At 56.9% G+C, this 23,698-nt stretch overlaps 1 protein-coding gene across 3 annotated transcripts; it reads right to left on the reverse strand.

Moving 5' to 3' along the window:
* Positions 1 to 201: 201 nt before the first annotated feature.
* KCNC4 (potassium voltage-gated channel subfamily C member 4) lies at positions 202 to 23,032 on the reverse strand. Of its 3 annotated transcripts, none has more exons than XM_061121198.1 (4): positions 21,758 to 23,032; positions 9,291 to 10,227; positions 7,104 to 7,307; positions 202 to 1,308 (listed from the first exon to the last, which is right to left on the reverse strand). In XM_061121198.1, exons 1-4 carry the CDS (start codon positions 22,424 to 22,426, stop codon positions 1,247 to 1,249), a joined length of 1,872 nt encoding a protein of 623 aa, XP_060977181.1. In that variant the 5' UTR covers positions 22,427 to 23,032; the 3' UTR covers positions 202 to 1,246. The 3 variants fall into 3 exon arrangements, with proteins under 3 accessions (XP_060977181.1, XP_060977182.1, XP_060977180.1); XM_061121199.1 differs by having other exon boundaries at positions 202 to 1,370; XM_061121197.1 differs by having other exon boundaries at positions 202 to 4,750.
* Positions 23,033 to 23,698: the final 666 nt, after the last annotated feature.

Below are 23,698 nucleotides of genomic sequence, written 5' to 3' on the forward strand. Positions count from 1 at the left end.
CCAGAATCACTCTTCATCTCAAGCATTCGTGTCTGGTTCTAAATGCAGGAGTTGGGCTCCACTGGTGATTCCTGGTGGGGGTGGGGTTAGGAGTATGCATTTCTTAAATGCTGGGGGGGGGGGCAGCCAGGGAGATCCCCACAGACATAGAAAGGAAAGGCGGAGGCAGTCACACAGTGGGCACGGCAGAACGCTCCAGATGTCTTTATTGGGGCTTGAGCACGGCATGACAGTCACAGGCATGCGGACAGGGCGGTAGGGCCCAGCCTAGGCATGCCTCAGACGCACGAGGGGACAGCTTTAGAAAAGGACGACCAACATCAGGGAGGGGCAGGGTGGGCTGGGAGTGGGGAGGGAGGGCTGAGGCAGGGGCAGAGGCCAAGGTCGAAGGGGGGCACCTGGCCTCAGCTATTGCACGCATCCTCTGGCCACCAGCCGGGAAGTACAGTATTGCAACTGGTCTCCGCTCGCCCGCGGCTTCCCCTTCTCAGACCCCTGAGCCAGATGGGCAGACAGACCCCTTCCCTGCCCGTCTGCCCAGCAGCATCTTTGGAAAACAAATGGACGAAGGAGACAGAACAAAAAACCAGAAATAAAAACAGACAAAACACCCCCTCAGTCAAGGACGCAGGGAAGGTGGAGGAAGGAGTGGAGGAAGCTGCAGAGGAGCCCTGGGAAGTCCCCCAACAACTGGGGCGTGGGGTGGGAGGTAGAGCCCCAATCTGGGGTGGGGTGAGGCCAGTGGAGCAGTGACCCCAGGGGGCAATCTGGCCTTCCACCAGCCTCTGGCCCACAGGGGAAATGCTCCCAAGAGGGAGAGTCTAGCCTGGGACCACCCAGCTGGACTGGCAGTTCCCAGGTGTATTTTTCCTGGGATATTCCACACACACATTCAGCAGAAACAAAGAATCAGTGAAGGGAAAGGGGGTGGGGTGGGGCAAGGATTTGGGGAGACACAGCCTAACGAAGAAGACAGACCACCAACAGCACGGGCACTACACACAATAGTACAGTATGTATGAATATAGATACTATATGTGCATATATAGCTCTTCAATGTACAACAGAACAAGAACAGCAGACCCGGCGGCTCTGGGCCCGAGGGTCACATGGGAGGTTTTCCATCAGTCCTGTGCAATCAAGGATATGAGTCTTTCCCAGCGAAAGATTCTTGCCTGGGTTCCAGAGTTGCCCTAAGCCTCTGGCTTTCTGTCTGTCTGCCTGTCTCTCTCACGTTGGTGCCGCTTTAAGAGAGGGTGAGGACTTCGGCCTGGGCATAGTTGGACGAGAGGGCGTCTTGGCAGGTCTCTGTGTTTAAAGAGCACAGGTGTGAGACACTGGGACGCACGCTTTCGGCTCAACATTGCCTTCTTGAGAGGTAAGGAGTTCAGCAAAAGAAAGGGAGAAACGAAGAATGAGATATTAGAAGGAAGGCGGCTGCTGACCCACACGCTGTGGGCTGAGGAGTAGGCCAGAGATGCAAGGCATGGGGCCTGGAGTTAAGAAACAGAAAGAGCAGGGATAGGAAGGGAAGGGCGAGCCCTTCATCATCCTGCCAACCCAGCACTGGGCCTCAGTGACCCGTAGGTGATGTCACAGCTCAGCCCCACGCCTGTCAGACAATGAGCTCCAGGAACCAGGAGCCCTCAGGTCCCCAAAGCTGCAGAGCGGTGGGGAGAGGGACCACAGCTCTGCAGCCTGGCATGGAGGCGGCAAGGGAAGTTCCTGCCGGGGCTCTCAGCCCACAGGCCATCGCCTGCCCAGCCTGTGCTCCCCCCAACACAGTTCCATCTGCTGTCACCACCTGGGTCTAGTCCACTGTCCCAGGGGCTGGCGAGGAAGGCTCCTGAGTGGGCTGCCATGTCAGGCCCAGCCCCCTTCCTCAGTCTGGCAGGAAGAGAGTCCCAGCAGCTGCAGGGTGAGTGCTGAAGAGGAAGCTCAAGGAGGACGGATGTGCCCATCTCAGGAGAGGAGGCAGGAAACCCAGCGGCTCAGTGAGCCCTTCCAGACATCTCCTTCTCAGCCTGGGGCGGCAGGGGCCTGGGCCTTCCCTTCCCCTGCCTTCCTAGCTGGGGCACAGGTAGGGCAGGCAGGAGGCTGCAGTGGGGGCGGGGACTTCGGGAGGTGAGAGTCTCTGGCCAGGGCAGATGAGGCCCGGCCCTGAGGAAGCTCTATGAAAAGGAAGCCAGGGCTGTTGCACAGCCTCTCCTCTGACTCCCATGCACCCTCCCCTCTGGCTCCAGCTCACAGCTTCTCCTCTCAGAAGCCCTGAAGGCTGAAGACCGGTCTCCACAGTTGTCAGCAGCAACTGGTACAAACAGGAAGAAAGGTAGCAACTCCTGCCTGGGCTGCTTCCCCTGCTCTGTGGAGAGGGGCTGGGCCCCAGCTGAAGGTGAAGACAGAAGCCAACGTAACGGGTACAAGCCCAAATCCAGAGGCAAGGGAAAGTAAACTGTGCTCTCAGATTGTGGGCGGAAGACAGAGCTTTCTCCTAAAAAGGGGAGGCCCAGGGCCTAGGCAAGCCTGAGGCCTGTGAAGGGGGCCACCTTCCCAGATAGGGCCTAGAGGACTGTGGGGCCCTGTAAACTCACTCTGTCCTTTCCCAGGACCCTGAGGAGGAACTGGGGCCAGCAGCCTCCTCAGTGATCCTGTTGGCTCAATCCTGTGTCAGCCCCACAGAAGCCAGGGAGCCAGGAGGGGTGTGTGGGAGCCCACCCAGCCCCCCCAAGGCACAAGGGGCCCCAGGCTGGCACTCCTGCATCATGTCGCCCAGGGACATCTGTGCCCACCATGGGGGTGCCATGAGCATGCCCGTTCCTGTGGGAGGGAAGAGGGAAGGAGGCGGTGGGTGCCGTGGAAACTTGGGCTCCTGACAACTTGAGGGCTGCCACAGAAATAGCCGCCTCAGTTCCCTGAACCAGAAAGGCAAGTGAGAGGAGGAAATAGCTATAGTGCCCATGCTACACCGGTCACCTCACTCACAGTGTCCATGTTGGAGTCAGGACCCCAGCACCGCTGGGGAGCCCAGCGGGGGCAGGAGCTAAACCATCCTTCTGGAAGAGAAGCTGGGCTCTCAGACTGGACTGAAAGGGGAGAAGGTGCCCTGCTCTCTGTCCTGCTCCCCAGGGCTTGCCTGTCTGTGTCCCCTTCTGAGGGGCAGTGGCATGAATGGTCCTGTATCTTCTCAGCTCTTCTTCTCTTCCTCCTGAGAACAAACAGGACGCCAGCCCCACAGACCACAGCAGGGCGGGGAGAGCCCAGGACCCACCTTGAAGAGAATTTCCTGTGTCTGCCCAAGGCTGAAGAAGGCACTGACTGAAATGGGAATGTTTCTAGAATATGCTCTTCTTCATTGTCCCCTGCAATCCCATGAAATGGTCAGACCTTTCTGCCCAGTTCACCTTCTGGGGCGGCTTCCAGAGTCCCCAGCCTCCTGCCGAGTCCCCGAATGCTGTCTGGCGGTATCTATCTCTGCCTGTTCTGGAAGGAGCAGACATGGACCTTACTTAGTCATTCCCTCCACAAAGTTGCATAATCTGGCTCTAAAAATTGCCAGGCGCCCAGCTCTGCTGTCAGGTCTAATTCCCATCAGGTGAAATAGGAAATGCCTTGGCGGAGGTGTTCCGAGCTCCTGGGCTGAGGCAGTCCCGGCTGGTGCGCTGGGGCCTGCCCTGGGGAGGGGCCCCCTGCGGCAGGCCCTGGCGTGGCCGTGTGCCCCCCGCGGGAGGCAGCGGGTGGGGGCAGGATGGCTCCGCTCCCTGCACTTCCCCTCAGCTGCCCCTGCCCAGGGTGCATCCCTGCTCACTCCGTGACTCACAGACCTGTTGTGCTCCTGGGCTCGTTAAGTAAATGAATACACTTAATTATAGAAATTAGATGAGTCTCCGGTTCTGGCAGCGATATAGAGCGCAGAGGCTGGGTGGGAGCGGCAGGTGACTCAGAGGCAGGGCTGGGAGCTGGAGGGAGCAGGAGAGGAAGGAGAACTGGAGAGGAAGCAGGAGAAGCGGCGTGGCTAGTGATGCCGCAGCTCGGGGGGGTGGGGCACAGATGGGAGGCTGGCTCCAAGGCTGGGCTCCACCCAAGAGGGGGCATCCCGCATCTGGGCCGCTTATACTGGGGCCCCGACTTGGGAACCCCTGCCTGCGCCCCATGCCCCAGGGGACAGCCTTAATCCTGGTTGCTTTGGGTGTGGGATGGACAGACAGACAGACAGAGATGTTCAACTGCAGGCTATTCAGTTACTGGTTGAAGGCCCTGAGGAATGGGGGTGCATTTGCTGTGATTTAGGTGGGAGCCTGAGGGGGAGTCAGGGCCCAGAGACACAGTTACACAGTCCTAGGGGTGACGGCACCTTCAGCAGAGAATGGGAGTGAGTGGGGTAGGAGGCCTTCAAGTAATCTCCCCTCGCTCTCAGGCTCCAGGGCTGAAGCTTTTAGGGAGCTGGGTGCTGTGGACAGGAGGCTCAGGGGCCTCAATTCCCCTGTATCCTGTTTGACTCCCCAAGACCCAGGAGGGATGAGAGGCACGTGTGTGCCTGTTTGTGTGCGGGTGCCCAGGGTCGGGGAGAGCTGAGGGTGCAGCTACGAGGCCGAGTGTCCAGGGGGTGGGCTGGTGAGCGGGTGGAAGGGGTGGGCGAGAAGGGGCTTTCTCGGAGGGTAGGGTGAGCCGTATCGCGATGCCAGTGGAGACAGCCCCAGACTGGTTCCAGCCGCTCCCGCTATGTTGTTTAGGCTCCGGGACTTTCCACAGCCTTGGTGAAGAAAAGGCACATGGGTCAGGGGGGCGCAGCTCCTCGCCTGAGACGCTCCATGGGATCCGTGTTCCGGGGACCCAGCAGGGCAGGCAGCCCCAGGGCTGGCTGCAGAGGTGTGGTTCAGCTGGGAAAGGTTTCCTGGCTCTCTCTGGTCTCCAGATGGAACCCAGGGCCCCATCCTCAGCTGTCCTTTGCTTTGTCATCATCCCCAGGTAAGTTTCCCTCCAGTTGTACAAAGACCCTGCAGCCCTCAGAACCCTCCTTTCTCAACCCTAAGAAGCCCTAATGATCACACACCGCTTTCCTCCCAGGGAGTTCACACTCTGTCACACAGGTACCTACAAGGTCTCACTGGTGTCTGTGCTGGTGGCTGGAGGAGGTCTGGGCCCACTCCCTCCTGGACCTGATTGTAGCCCAAGCGCAGAGAAGTACGGCGTGGTCCGGCATGGGTAAAGTTGCCGAATGCACACTGGGAGTTTGGCGATGCTAACTGCCACGCATCCTTAGCAGGGCCTGTTTCCCAGCAACCCACCTGTTCCCTCTCGAAGGTCACTCTAATTGGCTGAGCTACATGCTTGTTGCCAAGAGGCAGTGTGGAGGCATCTTGAAAATAGAGCAGCCAGGCCCCACAAGCACCCAGAGAGATACGGTGGTGGGACACAGGCTCCCCAGCCCCACACATGCTCACACGCGGTCTTCTCCTCAGATGGGACCTGCTCCCCAGGACCTCAGGGCCTCTCCTCTGACTTGGACCCTCACAGCTTCTTCCTCCACACCGCTACTTCCACTGAGTCTTTCACCACACTGGATGAAAACAGGGGTGCTCAGGATTTGGTTCTGCTTGCTCAAGTCCTCCATGGGGGGTGGGGTCCCTGCCACCCCACCTTCTATGCTAACCACTTAGCATTCTCCAGACAGAGCAAGGCTCCAGGTCTGAACTAGGACACAGGAGAAGCCTCAGTGTGCTTGGGGTGGGAGGTGGGGCAGGAGGGACAGGCATACCCAGAGCCCAAGGATTGGGCTACGCAGAGGCCAAGGGTGACCAGAGGAGCACAGGGGAGTGTGGAAGTAGTATGAGCACCATCCATTTAAAGCTCTAAATTTAGCTGGGCCATATCCAGGTTCCAGATTGCTGCTCCTGCTTCTGCCACCCAGCAGGGCACATGTCCAGCAAAACTGGACACATAGCTCTCAGGGCTTGGTTAGGGTCAGGGTGCTCTGGGGACAGTGGTGATGAGCACGCCAGGGAAAGGGCCTGGGAAGGTATCCCTGGACATTTCCTGGGCTGGGCAGGCCAAGGGACATCCTTGTGGGGACAGAGACATCACAGGCTATTCCTATAGCAGCTACTGTCCCTGCCTCACTTGACCTTGTTTTAGTTTGGGATTTGGGGATGGTGGGAAGTAGCTGGGGGAAAGGGGTTGGACTGAAAGAAGACTAGTTAAGAAGCAACCTGCATACCCAGCTGTTTTGGGGTGAGAATTGGGGGTTTATCCTGAAACTAGGCACGCTTTTAAGAGAGGTTAGATGACAAGGACAGGGCAGAAAAGACAAAAAAGTGATGGGGACTGGGCAGAAGGAACACTGGGGCTTGACAGCCCTGGTCCTCAGCCATCATGGTGCTCCACCATCCCTAATCATTTCAGTCCCACTTGGTCAGGCCAGGAATCCCCGAGCTCCACTGTGGATGGAATTTCAGCTTTCCCTTGAACTCTCTAAATCCTTCAGAACATACCCCCTCTCCCTGCCCACTCCCAGCCCCTGGTCACCTGCTGGCTCTACCTGGAAGGGACAGTCACATCCCAGGGGCTTGCACAGCTGGGCTGCAGGACCCCCAGTTGTAGGATGGAGGAGGTAGGGCCTGTGCCAGGCTCTCTGAAGACCTCACACCAGAACCCCATTCTCACCTTGACTCCTGAGACTCCTGGGAGTCTCCTGGGACTACTTAGGAAACCTGAGCTGTGTTTAAAGGAGGCCTAGGTGAAGGCTAGCAATGACACTGTGGAGTCAGACCTAAAGGTCACAGCAGGAACCAGAGGAAGGGAAGGTGATCAAATGGAAGGAGTGGGCAGGAGCCCTGATCTGTGGTCCCTTCACCCTCCAGCACTTGTCTTTCTGGAGGGCACCTGGCGGGTAGAGGGGCTCTGTGTACCTTCTGGGGATGTCTCGGGCCTTTCTAATCCATGGACTAGAACATCAGGGGACCCACCCTAAAAGCGAGGGTGCGTCCAAGGCAGAGGAGATGGTGGCCACAGCCTCAGAGGAGGAGGGGACCTTAAGCTCCGTGGGGGACACTGGGGAGACTCAGCTCCAGGGGGGCTCCCCCCCTGCCCGGCCTGGGGAGCCATACCTTTGCGGACACTACCATCGGCGCAGGCATAGTCCCCAGCGCTGAGCAGGAAGCAGGCAGCTGCCTTCTTGTTTCTGTCTCGGGTGCCGGAGCGGCGCAGGGCCCTGCGCTCCTCAGGGGTGGGGGCGGAGGCCAGGGGCTGGGTGAGGCCGGCTCCCTCCTCGTCCGACAGCACCGCATTGGCATCGCCATTCTGCTTGGAATCTAAAGGGGCAGACAGAAAGGAGGCTGCAGGAGGGCTGATCCCTGGCCTAGAGCATCACTTACCCAACCCACAGGGAGAGTGGTGCCAGAACCAGGGGGTGGGCCTGCTCCTGGGGGGCAAAGAGTGGGATGCTGACTTTCCTCTCAGCCTTGGCTGGAGATGGAGCCACAAGATACCCCAAAAGCAGAGACTCCCCAAGTTGACCCTGTGAGATCAGCTCAAGGCAGGCAGTGAAGTCTGCTGCCTCCTTGGGTCTGGCTCAGGCTGACACTTGGATAAGAATGCATTCCCTGGGAGAGTGTCTGGCTTGATGGAGTTAAAATTACAGAGTGGCTTCCACATCTGTCTTCCTGGGCCACCTGAAGACACTTACTCTTAGTCACCAGGTATCCAAGCCAGAGTCGACGCCTGAAGGCCTCAGAGCCCTTTGTCTCAGGGGCTCACCTGTGTCTGGGGGAAGACCACCGCCCACCCCGCCTCGGGGAAGAGGCTCCAATTCTGCTCCCACTGCTGTATGCTCTTAGTCCTGACCCCTGCTCCACCAGACAGGCAACACCACAGGCAAAGCTGAGTCCCTGGGTCTGGAGAAGGGGGGGTGGCCAGTTGGCTTGAGGGCAAGGACCAGGAATGCCCTCACTATGACCCAGCAGTTAGGGTCAGGCTAAGGCACAGCTCATGGTGCCACAGGTGAAGTGTGCATGGCAGAAGCCTAGGGACTTGTACACTGTGATGTTAACTTACCCTCTGAGCCCTGAACGGACCTCAGGGTAGAAATGAAATTCCCTGGGGTACGGGCTAGGAGATTTCTGTTCAGGAATCTGGGAAGAAGGTACCATTTTGGTGGGGGAAAGAAGGGGAGCCTAAAGGGTTCCATCAAGGTCTTTGAAAGACCCGCGCTCTTGAATGACCCCGGCAAGTTGGACGGGCCCCCACCAACAGGCCACAGGTGAATATCCTGAGTCAGGCACCTCCCCACAAGGACAAGTCCCACTCTACCCCCAGAACCATGCCCGGAGGGAGCTGGTGTCTTATGAGCAGCTCCCCAGTGGCCTGGCATCCAATGGCCCCCCCCCATACTAGGAATCTCATACCTCTCTCAGGAGCCCACCCCATACCTAACAATTGGGTTCCCACTCTCCCAACTTAACTCTGAGCTGCTGTGGATGAAGCCAATTTCCTTTCACCTCTTGACTCAGGTAGAAGCAAGCTTTCCTGAGCTGGCCTTTCCCATCCTTGGATAGCATGATTCAGACCCTCAGGTCTGCTTATTCCACCTTGCAGCTACCAGTTTTTTCCCCCTTTCCTTTCCCCTCTCCCAACATTGTCTGGGCTGCTCCCTCTTGGTTCCCTTGCATCCAAGTTAAACCCCAAGCCCAGGACTCAATCTAGCTTGTGCCAAGCAGAAGGCAGCCTCCCACAGCCATTACGTTATCACATTTATTAGGCCAAGAGACACCAGACTCGAACGTTTGGAAAGAAATGATTCATGTGTTGATGCTCCTCAGGAGAACAGCTGCCCTCCTCTCCAGTTAATAATGACAGTGCCTGATATTTGTAAAGTGGGTTTAACTTCTCAAAGTACTTTCAGATCCGTCATTCATTTGGGGCTTGTCCAAGTCTTGGAAGTAAGATACTGATAGCATTTCTGTCTTACAGGTGAGGGGTTTATACCCAGAGAGGGTGAACGACTGGCCTGGGGGCACACGGCACACTGGCCAAGACAGGATTAGAAACCCAGGCTTCTCATTCACAGCCCCATGCCCTGCCCATAACAACCTAAATTTCGTGGCATACTCATTCTACAGAGCCTGATGTTCAGGAAGCTATCAGAAAATAGAGATTCAACCTCAATACTGTGCCTTCCTAAAGGCATGCCTTATATTTAGGGAAGCCAGTGCAACAAGAGCACAATCCCAAACTCCAATGCCTGAGCTTCAGTTGGGAGCTCCCCTGGCCACTAGGGGAGAAGTGGCTTTCCTCACCTGCTCGTTTCCTCTCAACCACACCCTCTTCTGGGGCAGGGGGGCTGGCATCACTGTAGGTGCTGTCCCTGGGTGAGGTCTCCTGTGACTTGCAATAAATGGGCGACTCCAGCTGGGGTGGCCGAGGTACATGCTTCTTCCGTTTCTTGGGCAGCTTCTGCTTGGCCATGGCCAGAGAGTAGTACATGCCGAAGTTGTTGACAATGACAGGCACGGGCATGGCAATGGTGAGCACGCCGGCCAGAGCACACAGCGCCCCCACCAGCATACCGGACCACGTCTTGGGGTACATGTCTCCGTAGCCCAGTGTTGTCATGGTGACGACGGCCCACCAGAAGCCGATGGGGATGTTCTTGAAGTCGGTGTGATCATTGCCCCGCGGGTCGGAGGGCCTGGCGCCGATGCGCTCCGCGTAGTAGATCATGGTGGCGAAGATAAGCACGCCCAGGGCCAGGAAGATGATGAGCAGCAGGAACTCGTTGGTGCTGGCGCGCAGGGTGTGGCCCAGCACGCGCAGCCCCACAAAGTGGCGCGTGAGCTTGAAGATGCGTAGGATGCGCACGAAGCGCACCACACGCAAGAAGCCCAGCACGTCGCGGGCCGCCTTGGACGACAGGCCACTCAGTCCCACCTCCAGGTAGAAGGGCAGGATGGCCACGAAGTCGATGATGTTGAGCAGGTTCTTGACGAAGTCCAGCGTGTCCGGGCAGCACACGATGCGCACCAGGAATTCCAGCGTGAACCACAGCACACACACGCCCTCGATGTAGGTCAGGATGGGCTCCGTCTCCACCTCCCGCCGGAAGCGCACGCTGGTAGTATTCCCCACCCGGTGAATCTCCGTCACGTTGCGGTCGATGTTGAAAGCCTCGTGGGTCTCCAGACAGAAGGTGGTGATGGACACCAGGATGAAGAAGAGAGAGGCGAAGGCCACCACCTATGGGCGGGGAGGAGAGTGAGGGCAGCTGTGTCAGGAATGGATGCGCCCAGCGGGGACAGGGCCCTCTGCCTGTGGAAGGAGGGGCCGTAGGTCACCAGGCAGTCTGTCAGGTGGTGAGAGGTGGGATTAAGGTGCAAGGTGGGGGGCTGGAATTCCCTCCCCAGAGGGTCTTCATCCGTGTGCTGTGAGTTGCTCAGTCCTGTCCACTCTGCGACCCCATGGACTATAGCCTGCCAGGCTCCTCTGTCCATGAAATTCACCAGGCAAGAATAGTAGAGTGGGTAGCCATTCCCTTCTCCAGATCTTCCCAAGCCAGGGATTGAACCCGGGTCTCCTGCATTGCAGGCAGATTCTTTACTGTCTGGGCCACCAGGGGAGCCCTTTATCCATGTACCTGCTAAGGCAGTACTTCCCAGTCCTTGTCAGGTGCATGGAAGTTAGAGGCTGCTCTTGGCTGGAAGGAACTGAACAGAGAACTACAGCTGCCCCATCCTGCCTACTGCCTACCTCTGCCCATCTCTAACCCTGTCGTGCTCTGAGCTTCTCAAACTGGAATGGCTATATAAGTCATCTGGGAACCTTGTTAAAATGCCACTCTGATTCAGGAGGTCTGGGGCAGGGCCTGGGTTTCTGCATTTCTAATGGGCTCTCAGGTGAGGCTGCTTGTCCACAGACCGCACCTCAAGTAACTAGACTTTAAGGCAGTGGTCCTCAAAGTGAGGGCCTGGATCAGGAGCATCAGCATCAATTGGGGACCAGTTAGAAATGCCAAGTCTCAGGCCCCACTCAAACTTACTGAATGACAAATGCCAGGGGGAGGATCTAATAATGTTTCAACAATCCTTCCCAGTAATTCTGATACACACCAAGTTAAGAGAGCCATTGCATTAAGGAGTACCTAGAGGCAAGGGGCTGGCCTTCTACCTATTAAGCTCTGGCCGTGACCCACATCTTCAAGCCCCGTCATAGCCCCTCTGGCCAGCCTCTCACCCTAGGATGTCCCAGCTGACTGCCCAGACGGTGAGAAGCATTTGAAGGAAGACAGCCTGCTGCAGGGCAGGAGACAGGGTAGTCTGTGCAGAATATCAACTCTGTCCCTTCTCAAGAGGCTTCCCTGGTGGCTCAGCAATAAAGAATCCGCCGGCAATGCGGGAGCCACAGGAGATGCAGGTTCGATCCCTGAATTGGGAAAGTCCCCTGGAGGAGAGCATGGCAACCCACTCCAGTATTCTCGCCTGGAGAATCCCATGGACAGAGGAGTCTGGCGGGCTATGGTCCATAGGGTTGCAAAGAGTTGGACACGACTGAGCACGCACGCCCTTCTGAAGAACTGACATTTCCTGAGACACTGAGCACCAATAAAAAATAAACTGCACCCATTGGGATCAGAGTGTGGCAACAGCTGATCTAGACAGCTGCCGAGATCGTAGCTAGAATGATGACAGCGGCACTCACCAGAGGAACGGCTGGGTTTAAGTGTCCCATCATTATGAATGGAGATGAAATGCATGTGTAATAACACCAATTACGGAGCCTTCATTTGTTATTCATGTGGTACCATTCACCACTGTCAGGGTACTGGTTGCTGGGGTCCACGCCCCCTGCTGTAGCCTGTCCTGCTAGGAGGGTAGAGGTGGGTTTGCTCCCTGAACAGAGGGCTGAGCTTAAATAAGATACACGAGGGAGGACTGTGCCCCATGACCACTTGCCAATCCCCAATGTCCACCCCGCTCCGATTGCCACCTGGCCATGGCATTTCCCCCTATCTAATGATGCCCCCCGGAGATGCTTTCCTCCCTGAGAGTCTGCACCGAAAGACAGACAGACTGCACCACAGACAGGGTGGGCGGACACGCCTGTTCTTAGTACCACAAAACACCAAGGGAGAATATAGAGGGAATGGCACTCTCCAGGTGGCACTAGTGGTAAAGAATCCTCCTGCCAATGCAGAAAATGTAAGAGACACAGGTTGGATCCTGGGGTTGGGAAGATCCCCTGAAGTAGGAAATGACAACCCGCTCCAGGATTCTTGCCTGGAAAATTCCACAGAGGAGCCTGGCGGTCTACAGTCCATGGAGTCACAACAAGTTGGACACAACTGAGCATGCATAAGCTCATGAGCTGGCAAAATGAAGCAAGAAATAGTGCCTGCAAGGATTTCTGAAACAGAAGTGAGTCTGAGAAGGGAACTTTGGGGATGAACATTCATTAATTCTCTATACTGTGCCTGGCACACTTGGGCATTCTGTGTTATCACCTTCAGCCTTCCCTATGAGGTAGGCCCCATTATCCCACTTTCCAAAGGAGGAGCTGAGGATCAGAGAGGTTATATACTTGTCTAAGGTCACACAGCCTTAAAGGGATGGAAACCAGATTTGAACTCAGCACCATTTACTCTCATTTCACACCTTTTGGGCTGGGTCAATTCATAAACCCAGGAAAGTCGTATCTGAATTATCAATACTTCTCCCAGCCAGCTCTCTGATGACTGGTATTTCACCCTTAGGAACATGTACCTTTGACTTGGGACACTCACCACACACTAAACTAAAACTTATTTACACTTGAGCATGGACGGGTTGATCAGATACAGTAAGTTAGGAGAAGCAGAGTAGCAGACCACAGACATGCTTTCCCACTTGACAACTTTATCTGTAGCTTCTTCTGCCTGCTTCTCCCCATGAAGGTGAATTTCAAGTTCCCTTTCTGGTTTCATTTTTTTTCCCGTGAGGAATGGGCTGTCAAGACAATATGGCTGACATGCTGCTGCTGCTGCTAAGTCACTTCAGTTGTATCCGACTCTGTGCGACCCCATAGATGGCAGCCCACCAGGCTCCCCCATCCCTGGGATTCTCCAGGCAAGAACACTGCAGTGGGTTGCCATTTCCTTCTCCAACGGCTGACATGGGCATTAGGCAAATAGCTCCAGCCCGTGGGTTTTCCATGGCCATCCAGAGACGTGCTGGTGGAGGCACATGTCCAGTAGCCATGGTGATACCAGGAACCCCAAGTCCTGGCACTGCCCTCCCAAGCAGAGGAAGCTGGGGTGAGGGGTGGGGTCAGCATATCCCAGCTCTGCCAGGAAGCCTGGGAAGCAGAAGCTTGCACTCTCAGAAGGAAATGTTAGCCAGGAGAGTTGGCCCACCTGGGAGCCCAACATGAAGTTAATTAGCGATTTGGATAAACAAGTTCACGAAAGCTGCCAAGGGATGGAGCAGAGGGTGCAGGGAGCGGGGGGGAGGGGAAGAAGGGTGCTGTGGCGCCGGGACCCTCTCCCACCTGCAGAGCAAGGTGCCTTCCTCAACTCCGCCCCATGGGCTCCTTCTGTGGCAGGCCCAGAGGGTGCCAGCCACCCCTGAATTCCTGCACTGTTCACTCGTTATTTAAAAAAACACTGAACTATCCCATCTACTGACTTCCACCCCTCCCTGCTCCTCTCTCAGAGTGAGGACAGAGAAAGGGGAACCACATGTGCCCAGCTCTTAGGGCCAACAGAGGCACGAGACAGGGAAAAGGACTTGTTGCGGATTACACTGAGGCTGGGTCCCGACACAGATCTTTTCTCTTGGCCCCTTTGACCAAAGGTGGGACAATCCTCCTTGAGGAAACCTACATGGGGCCTCAGTCTCCCGTGTGGCGCCTCTAGGCTGGTCCCAGAAAGCACTCACTCCCTGAGGAGACAGGCAGAGCCAAGGCCAAGCCCTGATGGACGCAGTGGCCTGTGTTGTAGCAGGCTGCCCCTTTTCGGGTCCCAGGGTTACAGGTTCCCCTTCAGGGCCCAAATTATTCCTCTCTCCCCTACATTATTCCCCAAGCCTAATTATGTTGTAAGTGGTGGCCCTACTTTCACCCAGCCTTTTCCCTTTGGTGGCAAGGATACTGCTGTCTTTCTCACAGCTCTTTTTTTGGTCTGTGATTTTTTTGTTTTTCTTGCTCGCACTGCACAGCATGTGGCATCTTAGTTCCCGGACCAGGGATCGAACCCACTCCCCCAGCATTGGAAGCACAGAGTCTTCACCACTGGACCACCAGGGAAGTTCCATTCCCACAACTCTTGATTGGGACGTTAAAGGGACCAGGGAGGAGGCAGCTGCACTACCCCACTTAGAGGTCAGGGCCTCACACTTGAGCCTCCTATCCAGTCCCTCCACCCCCACCCTGGGCCATCCTGCCAGCTGGCAGGGCTCCTCAGAGCACTGTCCATCAGCTCCTGCCCCACACGGGGCTGTGTGGCCTCAGGGAGCTGAGACTGAGGGCAAAAAAGAGCTAAGGAGCCCTGGTGTCAGACTGCCTGGATGCCTCATCCTGCCACTTCCAGGCAGCCAGGGCAGTGGGGCACTCTGTGCCTGCTTCCTCGCTACCCAGTGGGACAGTTCTAGTGTCCCTAGTCGTGGTACTGCAGGACTGGGTGAGCTTCGACACAGCAAGCGTCTGGCACGCAGTGAGTCCTCAGTAAATGGTAATGGAGCTGAGACGGGCAGGGGAACCCTCTGTGAATACCCCCTTGCAGCTTCTGAGGACAAGCTGGATCTGGAACCCAAACTATCACAAAGTCTTTGCTTTTCAGAAGTGAGATTTAGAAGGTCACTGAACTCAATGTCCTTTCTGATGTTTTATAGATGACGAATCTTGGGAGGCCTGGGGAGAAGCGACTTGCCTGGTTCCCATGGCCAAAGCTGTCCCTTCTTTCCATTGCCTGGGGACAGAGGGCGTGGATTTTGCTGGAAGTTAAAACTGTTCAGGTGGAAAGCCGCCCATGTGAACTGGTCTGGCCAGCAGCAGCCCCTCTCCTGGCAGGTGGGAGGATGCAGGAGGTTCAATCCGCCCTGGACAGGAGGGTCCTAGCCTCTGTGAAGGAGCACCCTGCTCCTTCAAGCTTCCTGCTCTCCTGGGCCCCTCGCACTGGCAGGCTGTATCCTGTTGGGGACCTATCTGTCCCCCGACACCCAACTATTTCAGCTGGTGGGCCACCCCTGTGACCAGTGTCCTTCACCGAGCTCATTCCACAACTGTCCTTGGCAATATAGGGCACACACTATGCAAAGTCACACACTTTTGGGTGCAAGCTGGCTCTGCAGTTACAGTCCAGGAGCCTTGGGCAAGCTTCTTGATCTCTCTGAGCCTTAGGATCTTTGTTCATAAAATGAAAAATTGAGTACCTACTATGTGTCAGACACTAAACACCTTGCCCCTCAGACTGTCAACAAATAAACAAGTAAAATATAGTATGTCAGACGGTATCAGTGTTAGGGAGAAAAATAAAGAGAAAGGAGGTTAAGAAGTGAGAGGGTGGGGGAGCTATTTCAAATAGGGTGGTAAGGCAAGGCCTCAGTGCCAAGGTGACATGGAAGCAGAGATCTGAAGAAGTGAGGGTGTGAGTTAGGTGAAGACCCAGCAGAACTCCAGAGGCAGCAGGAACAGGCAGTGCAAAGGCCCTGAGGCTACAGCATACTGAAGGGCTAAGAGAAGTACCTCTCTAATAGGGCTGTTTCGAGGATTAAAAGAAATGGTATTTGTAAAACTTAGCACAGAGCCTAGAGTGGCTCAGAAATCTGGCACAGGCTGGGTCGGGGGGGTGGGGAGGAGGTGACAGACACCAGTCATTGGGAACTGACTACAATCAGCAGGAGCAGGGGAGGGGAGCCCAAGGAGGAAGGGCCAAGGAGACAGATGGACAGATAAACATAAGAAGACTCATGCCCAAAAACCTATATTAAGGATGAAGTGTAGGAGAAGAGAATTTGAGAACACAGCCAAAGACACTTGCAGAGGAAGATCTGAGGGGATGGATGTGGAGCTGAGCCTTCTGGGGAAGCAAGATCCGAGTGCCCAGGCAGCCCTGGAAAGGCTGTGGGCAGCCCTGGGGGCTGAGAGGCAGGAATCGAGAGGGAGTCTGCCAGGCAAGGCATCTTTGAGATGTCCCTGGGCTCCTGGGTAAGGGCCTGTACTGCGATGCCCAGGCCCCAGCCAAAGGACCCCTGCTCCTCTCCCTTCATAGGCTGCCCTGGGCCTTCCTGTCCTGAGCCAGGACCCTCTGGTTCCAGTGTCAGAACCAGCTTCTACCATGCCCACCCTGCCAAGTCAGCACTTGGGGGCACTCAGGGCCACTGAGCTGCCCAGAGCTGGTGAGTCCTAGCACCAGAAGGAATTCAGTCCAGCCCAGATCACTGGCCAAGAACTTATTTAGACAACTGCAACTCCAGGCTCTTGCCCATCCACCAGAACACCCCTGCCCCTTAAGACTTTCTGTCCCATGCTGTCCTATCTCTGCTCTGGCTGGTCTCCTGGCCAGGAAATTCCCTTCTTCCCTAACTCTGCATGCTTAAGCACTACCCACATTGAATATTTATTTATATATTTATTTATAACCTGCTTCCTTCTAAAAATTATTTAAGGGAGCTAAGTCATTATCACGCAGGGCCTACCCAGTTTAACTTCTATTAATATTTCCTCGTTGAAGCTTCCCTGCATACCAACCCCCCTCCAAAAGTGATATATCCCACACGGTGGTGGGATGTGTGGCTTCTCCCCTCACCTCCTATTGAACTTCATCTTTTAAGACTACTGTGGCCCCTCTCATGATATATGTGTATTATCTTTACCATTTCCTGTCACTCATTTTTCTCTGGCTGACACCCACTCCACCTGACCTGGCTCTCTTCAGGAATAGAGACCACCTCTAACTCGTCTTTATAAAAGCCACCCTGGTATCTGACATGTAGTACATGCTCAATAAATGTTTTCTGGATGACTGAAGCCAAGGTGACTGACTGCCTGCTCCCTCTCCTGGTCCTAAGGAGCCTGTCATGAGGAGAGGTGACAAAGGGGCACCCAGGAATCCCTCCTGGTACCTGGGCTCTCAGACCCTGTGGCTCTCCAAGGTGGGTCAAGCCTGCTGCCTGATGGGGACCCCTGCCAGGAGCGGGTAACCTCACCCAGCTGGAGGAATACCCCAGCAGGGAGCTGGGTCAGGTTGAGGCAGGCTGACTGCCCAGGAGCAAAGGTGGCATGCGTACCCTGGTGCCAGCATCCCAGGCCAACACTGACCATGGGCAGAGGTGAGGGGCCTGCGGGCACCTGGTTCCTACGGCCCTGCTGCCTGACTCTGTTCGTGCCTGCTCCTCCCCCAACTCTCCAAAATAGCCCAAGTTTATTTTATCCCTTCCCCCACCTTACACCCCACCCCAAACGGTGACAAACAGAAACACCTCATCATCCAGAGACAAGATGTTCAGAGACAAATGTTGGTCTGTTCAGAACAAGAGAGGAAAACAAAAAACAAGCCCAGAAGGAGCCTGGGAGGCTGCCTAAGGGCAGAGACAGGGGTGAGGGTAGGAGGCAGCCCCTGGCCTGGGAAGGAGGCAGAGGGGCTGCCCTGGGGCATGCTGGCACTGCCCTCCCAAGGGTGCTATGGAAGTCAGGGCACCCAGCCTCCTACTCAGGTTCCTAGCCCTTTCTCACCCAGAGGGCATGGGGACCTCAAGCCCTGGCCTCACTCAGAAGCCTGTCATGCCCACCGAGTGGCTGGTACCAGGCAACATCCAGGCAGGAGAAGCCAGGGCCTTCAGAAAAGGTGAGCAGGAAGCAAACTCTGCATTTCCTTCCTAGAAGGCCTTGGTTTCATTCCTCTGCCCAGGCCATGGAAAACCTGGTCTCCTCTCTCAACCAAGCCTTCTTTCTTTTTGTCCTGTAAAAGCCCCACAGTGAGGGGGAAAAAAGAGCAAGCAAGCTCGGGTGTGAGCAACTCTAGGGAGCAAGGAGATGGGGTCTTTAATTCAGAGGGAGAAGTGAAGGAAGGGATGGGAGGATAGCAGAGGGCCTCTTAAAGTCAGAGGTCCTCTCCTAGCAGAGCTCCAGGAGGTGGGAGAGGCAGGGGACAAGCACACATGGGGATGCCCAAGATCTGGGCTTAGATCCTAGTTCTACCACCAGCTATGTGACCTTCAACAAGCCCCCCTGGTCTCCGTTCCCTTCTCTGTAAGCTAAGGTTAATACTCCCTGCCTCACGTGGGTCAGATATCAGAAAAAGGCCCAGGTGCCAGCATAGTGGATGCCTAGGCGATGTGAAACCCCAGCTCCGGCTGCAGTGGGATCCTGTGGGGTCACCTCCTCTACTCAGAAGGGAAACATCATGAGAAAACTCAATCTAGGTACTGATTTACCCAGAGGAGGACTATCATCCTTAAGACAGCCAATAACTGGACTTAAGCCAGATCAGCCCTGGGGACCTCTGGGAACAGGGATATGGGAGGTGAGCAGCCCAGGGTCCCATCCATCAGGCCTCGTGTCAGCCGTCAGAAAAGGAGGAAGGCCCGATTTTAGCACTCTGGATGCTGCCCAAACCCCGACTGGTCCCCTACAGTCTGGGAAGCCACCCTCACCGTTGCTGAGCCCTCACTCTGCCTAAAACACAGGCTGTGGGCAGATGGGGCCAAGACAAGCCCGCCCCTTGCACTTGCTCCCAGGTCAGGCCATGGGAACAGAACCACAGCAGCAGTCACCCATGGGCCCAGACGCAGGGAAGGGAGTGGGGCGAGCCCAAAGGGGAATGGCTCTGTGGGCCAGGCCAGTAGCTAGGCAACAGCCTCCCATAATCATCTCAGTTCATTTTCCGTTTGTATCTGTTTTGCTTCTGTCATAACGCGCTACTCAAATGACCAGCTGCTGTGTGCGGAGAGATGCCCGGGGTCAGTGGGAGGCTCCTCTACCCTTACTGGCCCTGGAAGCCCCTGTCCAGGGACCAGGGAGGCAGCAGGAAGAGGCCTGAGGGAGGGAAGGTATGCACACAGACCCAGGGGACGACACTGGGGAGGGGCGTGTTACTGGCCTGGGGTAAATAGAGCTCGGAGAACACAGCCCCAGAAACCCTGTACCTCAGGCCTGGAAGCGTAACTGAGTCAGTGTCCCTTCTGACGTCCCCATCTGCCCCTGGGTTTTCTGATGTCATCCACAGCAGGTACAGAACCTTGGAAAACCTCCCAGACCAGAGTAAGAAATGAGCCACCTCAAAAGCATAACAAGAGCATGTGATCATCTGAGGAGCAAGGGAGCCCTGACTTTGAGTCCCAGCCCACCGCTCTTGAGCTGTGTGACCCTAGAGAAGTTGTCTGCCCTCTCACAGCCTCAGTCTATTAAATAAGGATAATATTAACACTCCGCTGGTAGTTTACTGGGAGGATTAATGCAAAGTACTTGCATGGAGTGCTCAATAAATGGCAGTTGCTATCAGTTAATTTTTTAAACTTTTGTACTCTCACTTGTGTGTCCCAGGAACAGCTGAAGGCTTGCCTTGGCTTGTATTCCTCTGTAGGAAACGAGCCCCTTCTGGCCTGAGCTCCTTACAGCTGTGCACATCAGTGTTAACAACCAGAAGGCAGGCGGCGTGGGGTGGTTTGCTGGTTCTATTATTTATTAGTTAAGTGTCCGTGATAAGACACTTAACACCTCTGAATCCTGGTTTCTTTGTTAAGTGGGAAGAACTTCCCCAGCCCAGCCCCGAAACTTCCAACCTCAAATGGACTGCCCTGGCTGCTGTGATTCTATTGACATATCAAAAGGGCCAAGTATTAATATCTTGGGCTCATGGAGGACTTCTAGAGGATAACCAGGCTCTGAGCTTACTCACAGAGCCCAAGCTGGGCCACTCGGCAGTGAATTAAGGACAAAATAAATGCATTGATGGTACAGCCCCTTGGAACCCAGGGGAGAGGAAAGTGAGTAGGTAAAAAGTCTTCAGAGACCCCAGAATGTTCAGAAATAGGGCCCCTAAGCATCTCATCTCATTCCTGCTTCCCTGGCATGCTCTCTTTCCCCAACCCCGAGTTAAATCAGCCTCCTCCTCCTCCTCTACTGCCAACTTTGAAAGAACCTAAAGGATCTGCACTTGTCTCTGCCCCCTCCCACCCCTCTCACCATGCCCACAGCTGAGAGTGGACACCAGCAGGGCTAGAGCACTATGAGAAGCCCGTGGGATTCACAGTCTGCCAGGGCCTCACTGAGCCCTCACCTTCTGAGCTGGTCTCAGGGCTGCAGGGCAAGAAACAGAGGTGGCACCCTAGCTTTGCTCTCAGTCTTGAAACCAGTCCCTGACTTCCAGTGGTTGCCCGAGGACGTATGCCTCAGCCGCTGACCTCTCTGCTCCTCTCTCCTCTTACACACAGGCGATGCAGGTGCCCTGGTAGAGCATTTATGCCAGCCTGGCCCCTCCCTGCAGTCCCATTTCCCAATCTCCTGCTCTCCCCTGAGGATGGGGGGAGTGGAACTTTTCCTTCCATGACTGGGTTGAGGCCCAGCACCAGAGGTGCTGAGGAAGGCGGCAGAGCTCTGAGACTCATTAATGTGACAACTTGGGATGCCAGAGGTAACTACCAGCTTCCGACGCAGGAGAGCGTCCCCACACCCAGATCCAATGCATCACGTTGGTCTTCAGTCTCCCAGACAGACCCCAGACAGGCTTGAGATCAGACACTAACCACCAGGGTTCTCTTTTTTAGAGAATCTAAAGCCATCCTTCAGGTTTTGTTTTTTTTTTTTTTTAAGATGCTTAAGCCTACCTCTACATCACCCCCTTCCACCTAAAAGGATTAGGGAAAAGTGGACTGACTTGATGAGGGGGTGGTGGGAAGGGACTAGATCTTGCCTAAATCAACCTACACTTCCTCTTGCCACCCCCCCATCCATCCCCGTCACCTATTTCAAGCAGTAACCTGAACCAGGGCTTTCTGGGAAGCCAATTTGTGCTGCAGCAGGAAGAAAGCAGCAGCAACAAATCTGGGATCATCACCAGGCAGCCCGTGGCTGGCCACTGGCTGTAGAAGCTGAAGGGCCCAGAACCTTAGGCTCTTCCTGTCTGACTCTCCCCTCATCCCAGCAGAGGCCAGGACAACTCTGGTGTCCAGAAAGCCTCAGGGGCATAGCTTGGGGCAGGCATCTTGACTTATCTTGCTCTTCTTGCTTGCTTCTTCCTGGGAAAAAGAAGGACTCTCCCAAACCTGGTGTTCTGGTCCCAGTTCTACCTATTATGGCTACAGAGCTGAAGCCCGAGGCCCCTTCTCTAGAACTCAGAGTTCTTAGCACGCTGAGCTGCTGGGAGGGTTTCTATGAGATGGGACACAAGGAAGCAGCAAACCCCAAGGCCTGCCAGATCAGCCACTTACACCCTAGTTTCCCTCCCATCGCCCCAAATCCTGCCTGACCCCAGCTCAAGGCTTCATTCCAGCTCTCCAGGACTCTGTTCTTCAGAGGAATTGGGGTTAGATGTAGAGAGGCCGCCTGAGCAGGAAGGAGCGGGTGGAAAAGCAAGAGCACAGCTAGGGTTTCCTACTCGCTGCGAGGGGGGATGCCTTAAAGCAGGAGCTGGATTAGGTCCAAGTAGTAAGTCAGGTGGGTGCACTCTCCTGAAACGTGCAGGGGGCGGGGTGTGGGGTAAGGGGGTATGATTTCCTCCCAAGTAAGGGAATTTGGGAGGGCGGTGGTGGTCAAGTCAGTCAGTCTCGGTCGAGAGGAGACCCAGGCTCCTGCCACTCACCCTGGCCGCCCGGGAGGAGTAGGGATCCTCGAAGAGCGCCCACATGCGGGGCTGCCAGCCGCGGCAGCTCCCGGGCCCCGCGCCAGGGCCCGCGCCTCCTTCGTGGGGCCCCAGGCGCTGCAGGGCCAGCTCCCGCTCGTCGTCGCCGGCCTCGTCGCCGGGGCCCGCGCCCCCACCGCCTCCGTCCGGGCTCTCGAAGATGTCGAGCGCCTCCTCGGCGTCGCGGTGCTGCCGGTAGGTCATCCAGCAGCAGGGCTCCACGTCGGTCTCGTCGATACCCCAGAAGGTGAGCTCCTCCTCGAAGAGGGGGCCGCACACGTCGGCGGGGCAGTGCAGCTTGCCGGTGCGGTAGTAGTTGAGCACGTAAGCAAAGACGCCCGGGTGCCGGTCGAAGAAGAACTCACAGCCCCCGCCGCCGCTGCTGCCTGCACCACCGCCATCGGACTCGGGCCGGCCCCCGCCGTCGGGATCCGCCAGCCAGGCGAGGCGGGTGCCCGGTAGGGTGCGCAGGGTGCTGCGGTAGGTCTCATGTCGCGTGCCGCCCACGTTGATGATGATCTTCTCCGACGCCTCGCCCTTGGCCATCTCCTCCTTCAGACATGTTTTGGACGGAGGCTTGTTCCCCGACTTGCGCCCGCGGTAGGAGGAGACACACACCGAGCTGATCATAAGAAGCGCTGCGGGGCTTCGGCTTGGGGCGGCCGCTGCCCTCCAAACACCCTTCCCGAGGAGGCAGCGTCAGACGGGGGAGGGGGAGGAGACCAGGAGGAGGCAGGAGGCGGCGGCGGCCCCCTCTGCGGCGTGGCCCTGCCCCTGCCTCCCCTCCGGGGCACCGAGCGAGAGGAGTTGGATTTCTCGGGTGCACAGGTGGTTGGGGTTTGGGCTGGCAGCGCCGGGGAGGGAGTCAGGAGGGGAAAAGGAGAGCCGAGGACCCAAGCGAGGCGCCCGGGGAAGCAGGGCAAGCACACACACGTTCCCCCCGCTAGGACCCGAAGCACCCAGATGCTAGGGGCCAGGGACACGCCCCTCCTCCACCTCCCCAAAGACGGGGAAGTGCACTGTCCAGGCGCACTGCGAGGGTCCGGGCGGTGCGCGCGCTCACACTCACACGGGCCACTCTCCTGCTCCCAGTCCGCGCCGAGCCCCGGAGCAGCCGGCTTCCCCGCCGCAGCGGCGGCGGCAGCGCAGCAGCAACAAGTCCTGGGAGCGGCTGCCGGGGCCGGGCCGGCGTTCTCACGGTAGCCGGAGCTCCGCGGGCCCGGGCTGCGTGCGGTCAACAAGAGGCGGCGGCGGCGGCATGTGGCCTCTTCCCCCCATTCATAAATCCAGCGCAGGGCACGGATGGCGGGCGGGGCGGAACGCGGCTTTCAGACAGGCGGGTGCTGCGCAGGGCGAGGCGGCAGAAGGAAAACAAGCGCGCCTGCTGGGGCGAGCCTCTGGTCCTGCGTCCGCGGCTCGACAGCGGCGGGGAGCTGCGCTAGGCTGGGCGCTGCGGGGGCCGTGCCGGGGCGGGGGGGCCTCAGACGGGGCGTCCTGCGCGGCACCGAGCTTGGGGGGCGGGGCAGCTCCAGGGAACAGGGCTCTGGGCACTGGTGAAGGAGTCTCCCGGGTGGCGGCCGAGCAGCCAAGGACACCTGCAGGCTTCCTGGGCTGCGCCGAGCGGGATCCTCAGCGCAGCGCCCCGGCGCCGGGCTCCTGCGATCTGGCGGCGCTGGGAGCCACGCCATCCACGCGTTTACCCATCTCTGGGCGGGGCGCTGGCCTTGGCCCGCAGCAGGGGGCGGGCGAGAGGTGGCCTAGGGACGGGGGTTGCCTCCACGCCGTTGGGTTGCGGCTCCGAGGGCTCTCCGTCTCCCTCCGGCGTTGGCAGCGGACGCCACTCCGCTGGCGCCTTTTCCTCCCGGCCCCGCCTCGCTCGGGCGCGCCCTCCGCAGGGAGGGG

Source organism: Dama dama, chromosome 20, assembly GCF_033118175.1.
Source record: "Dama dama isolate Ldn47 chromosome 20, ASM3311817v1, whole genome shotgun sequence".
In the NCBI taxonomy this organism is placed as follows: domain Eukaryota; kingdom Metazoa; phylum Chordata; class Mammalia; order Artiodactyla; family Cervidae; genus Dama; species Dama dama.

What these genes read in the sequence shown, in the direction of transcription:
- KCNC4 (XM_061121197.1), bottom strand. Translation starts at nt 22,426, where the DNA reads ATGATCAGCTCGGTGTGTGTCTCCTCCTACCGCGGGCGCAAGTCGGGG. An exon ending in GGTTGAGAGGAAACGAGCAG is followed by an intron (nt 7,308 to 9,290) that starts GTGAGGAAAGCC and finishes CTGCCCCTTTAG; the next exon opens with ATTCCAAGCAGAATGGCGAT. An exon ending in CGATGGTAGTGTCCGCAAAG is followed by an intron (nt 4,751 to 7,103) that starts GTATGGCTCCCC and finishes TTCTTCACCAAG; the next exon opens with GCTGTGGAAAGTCCCGGAGC.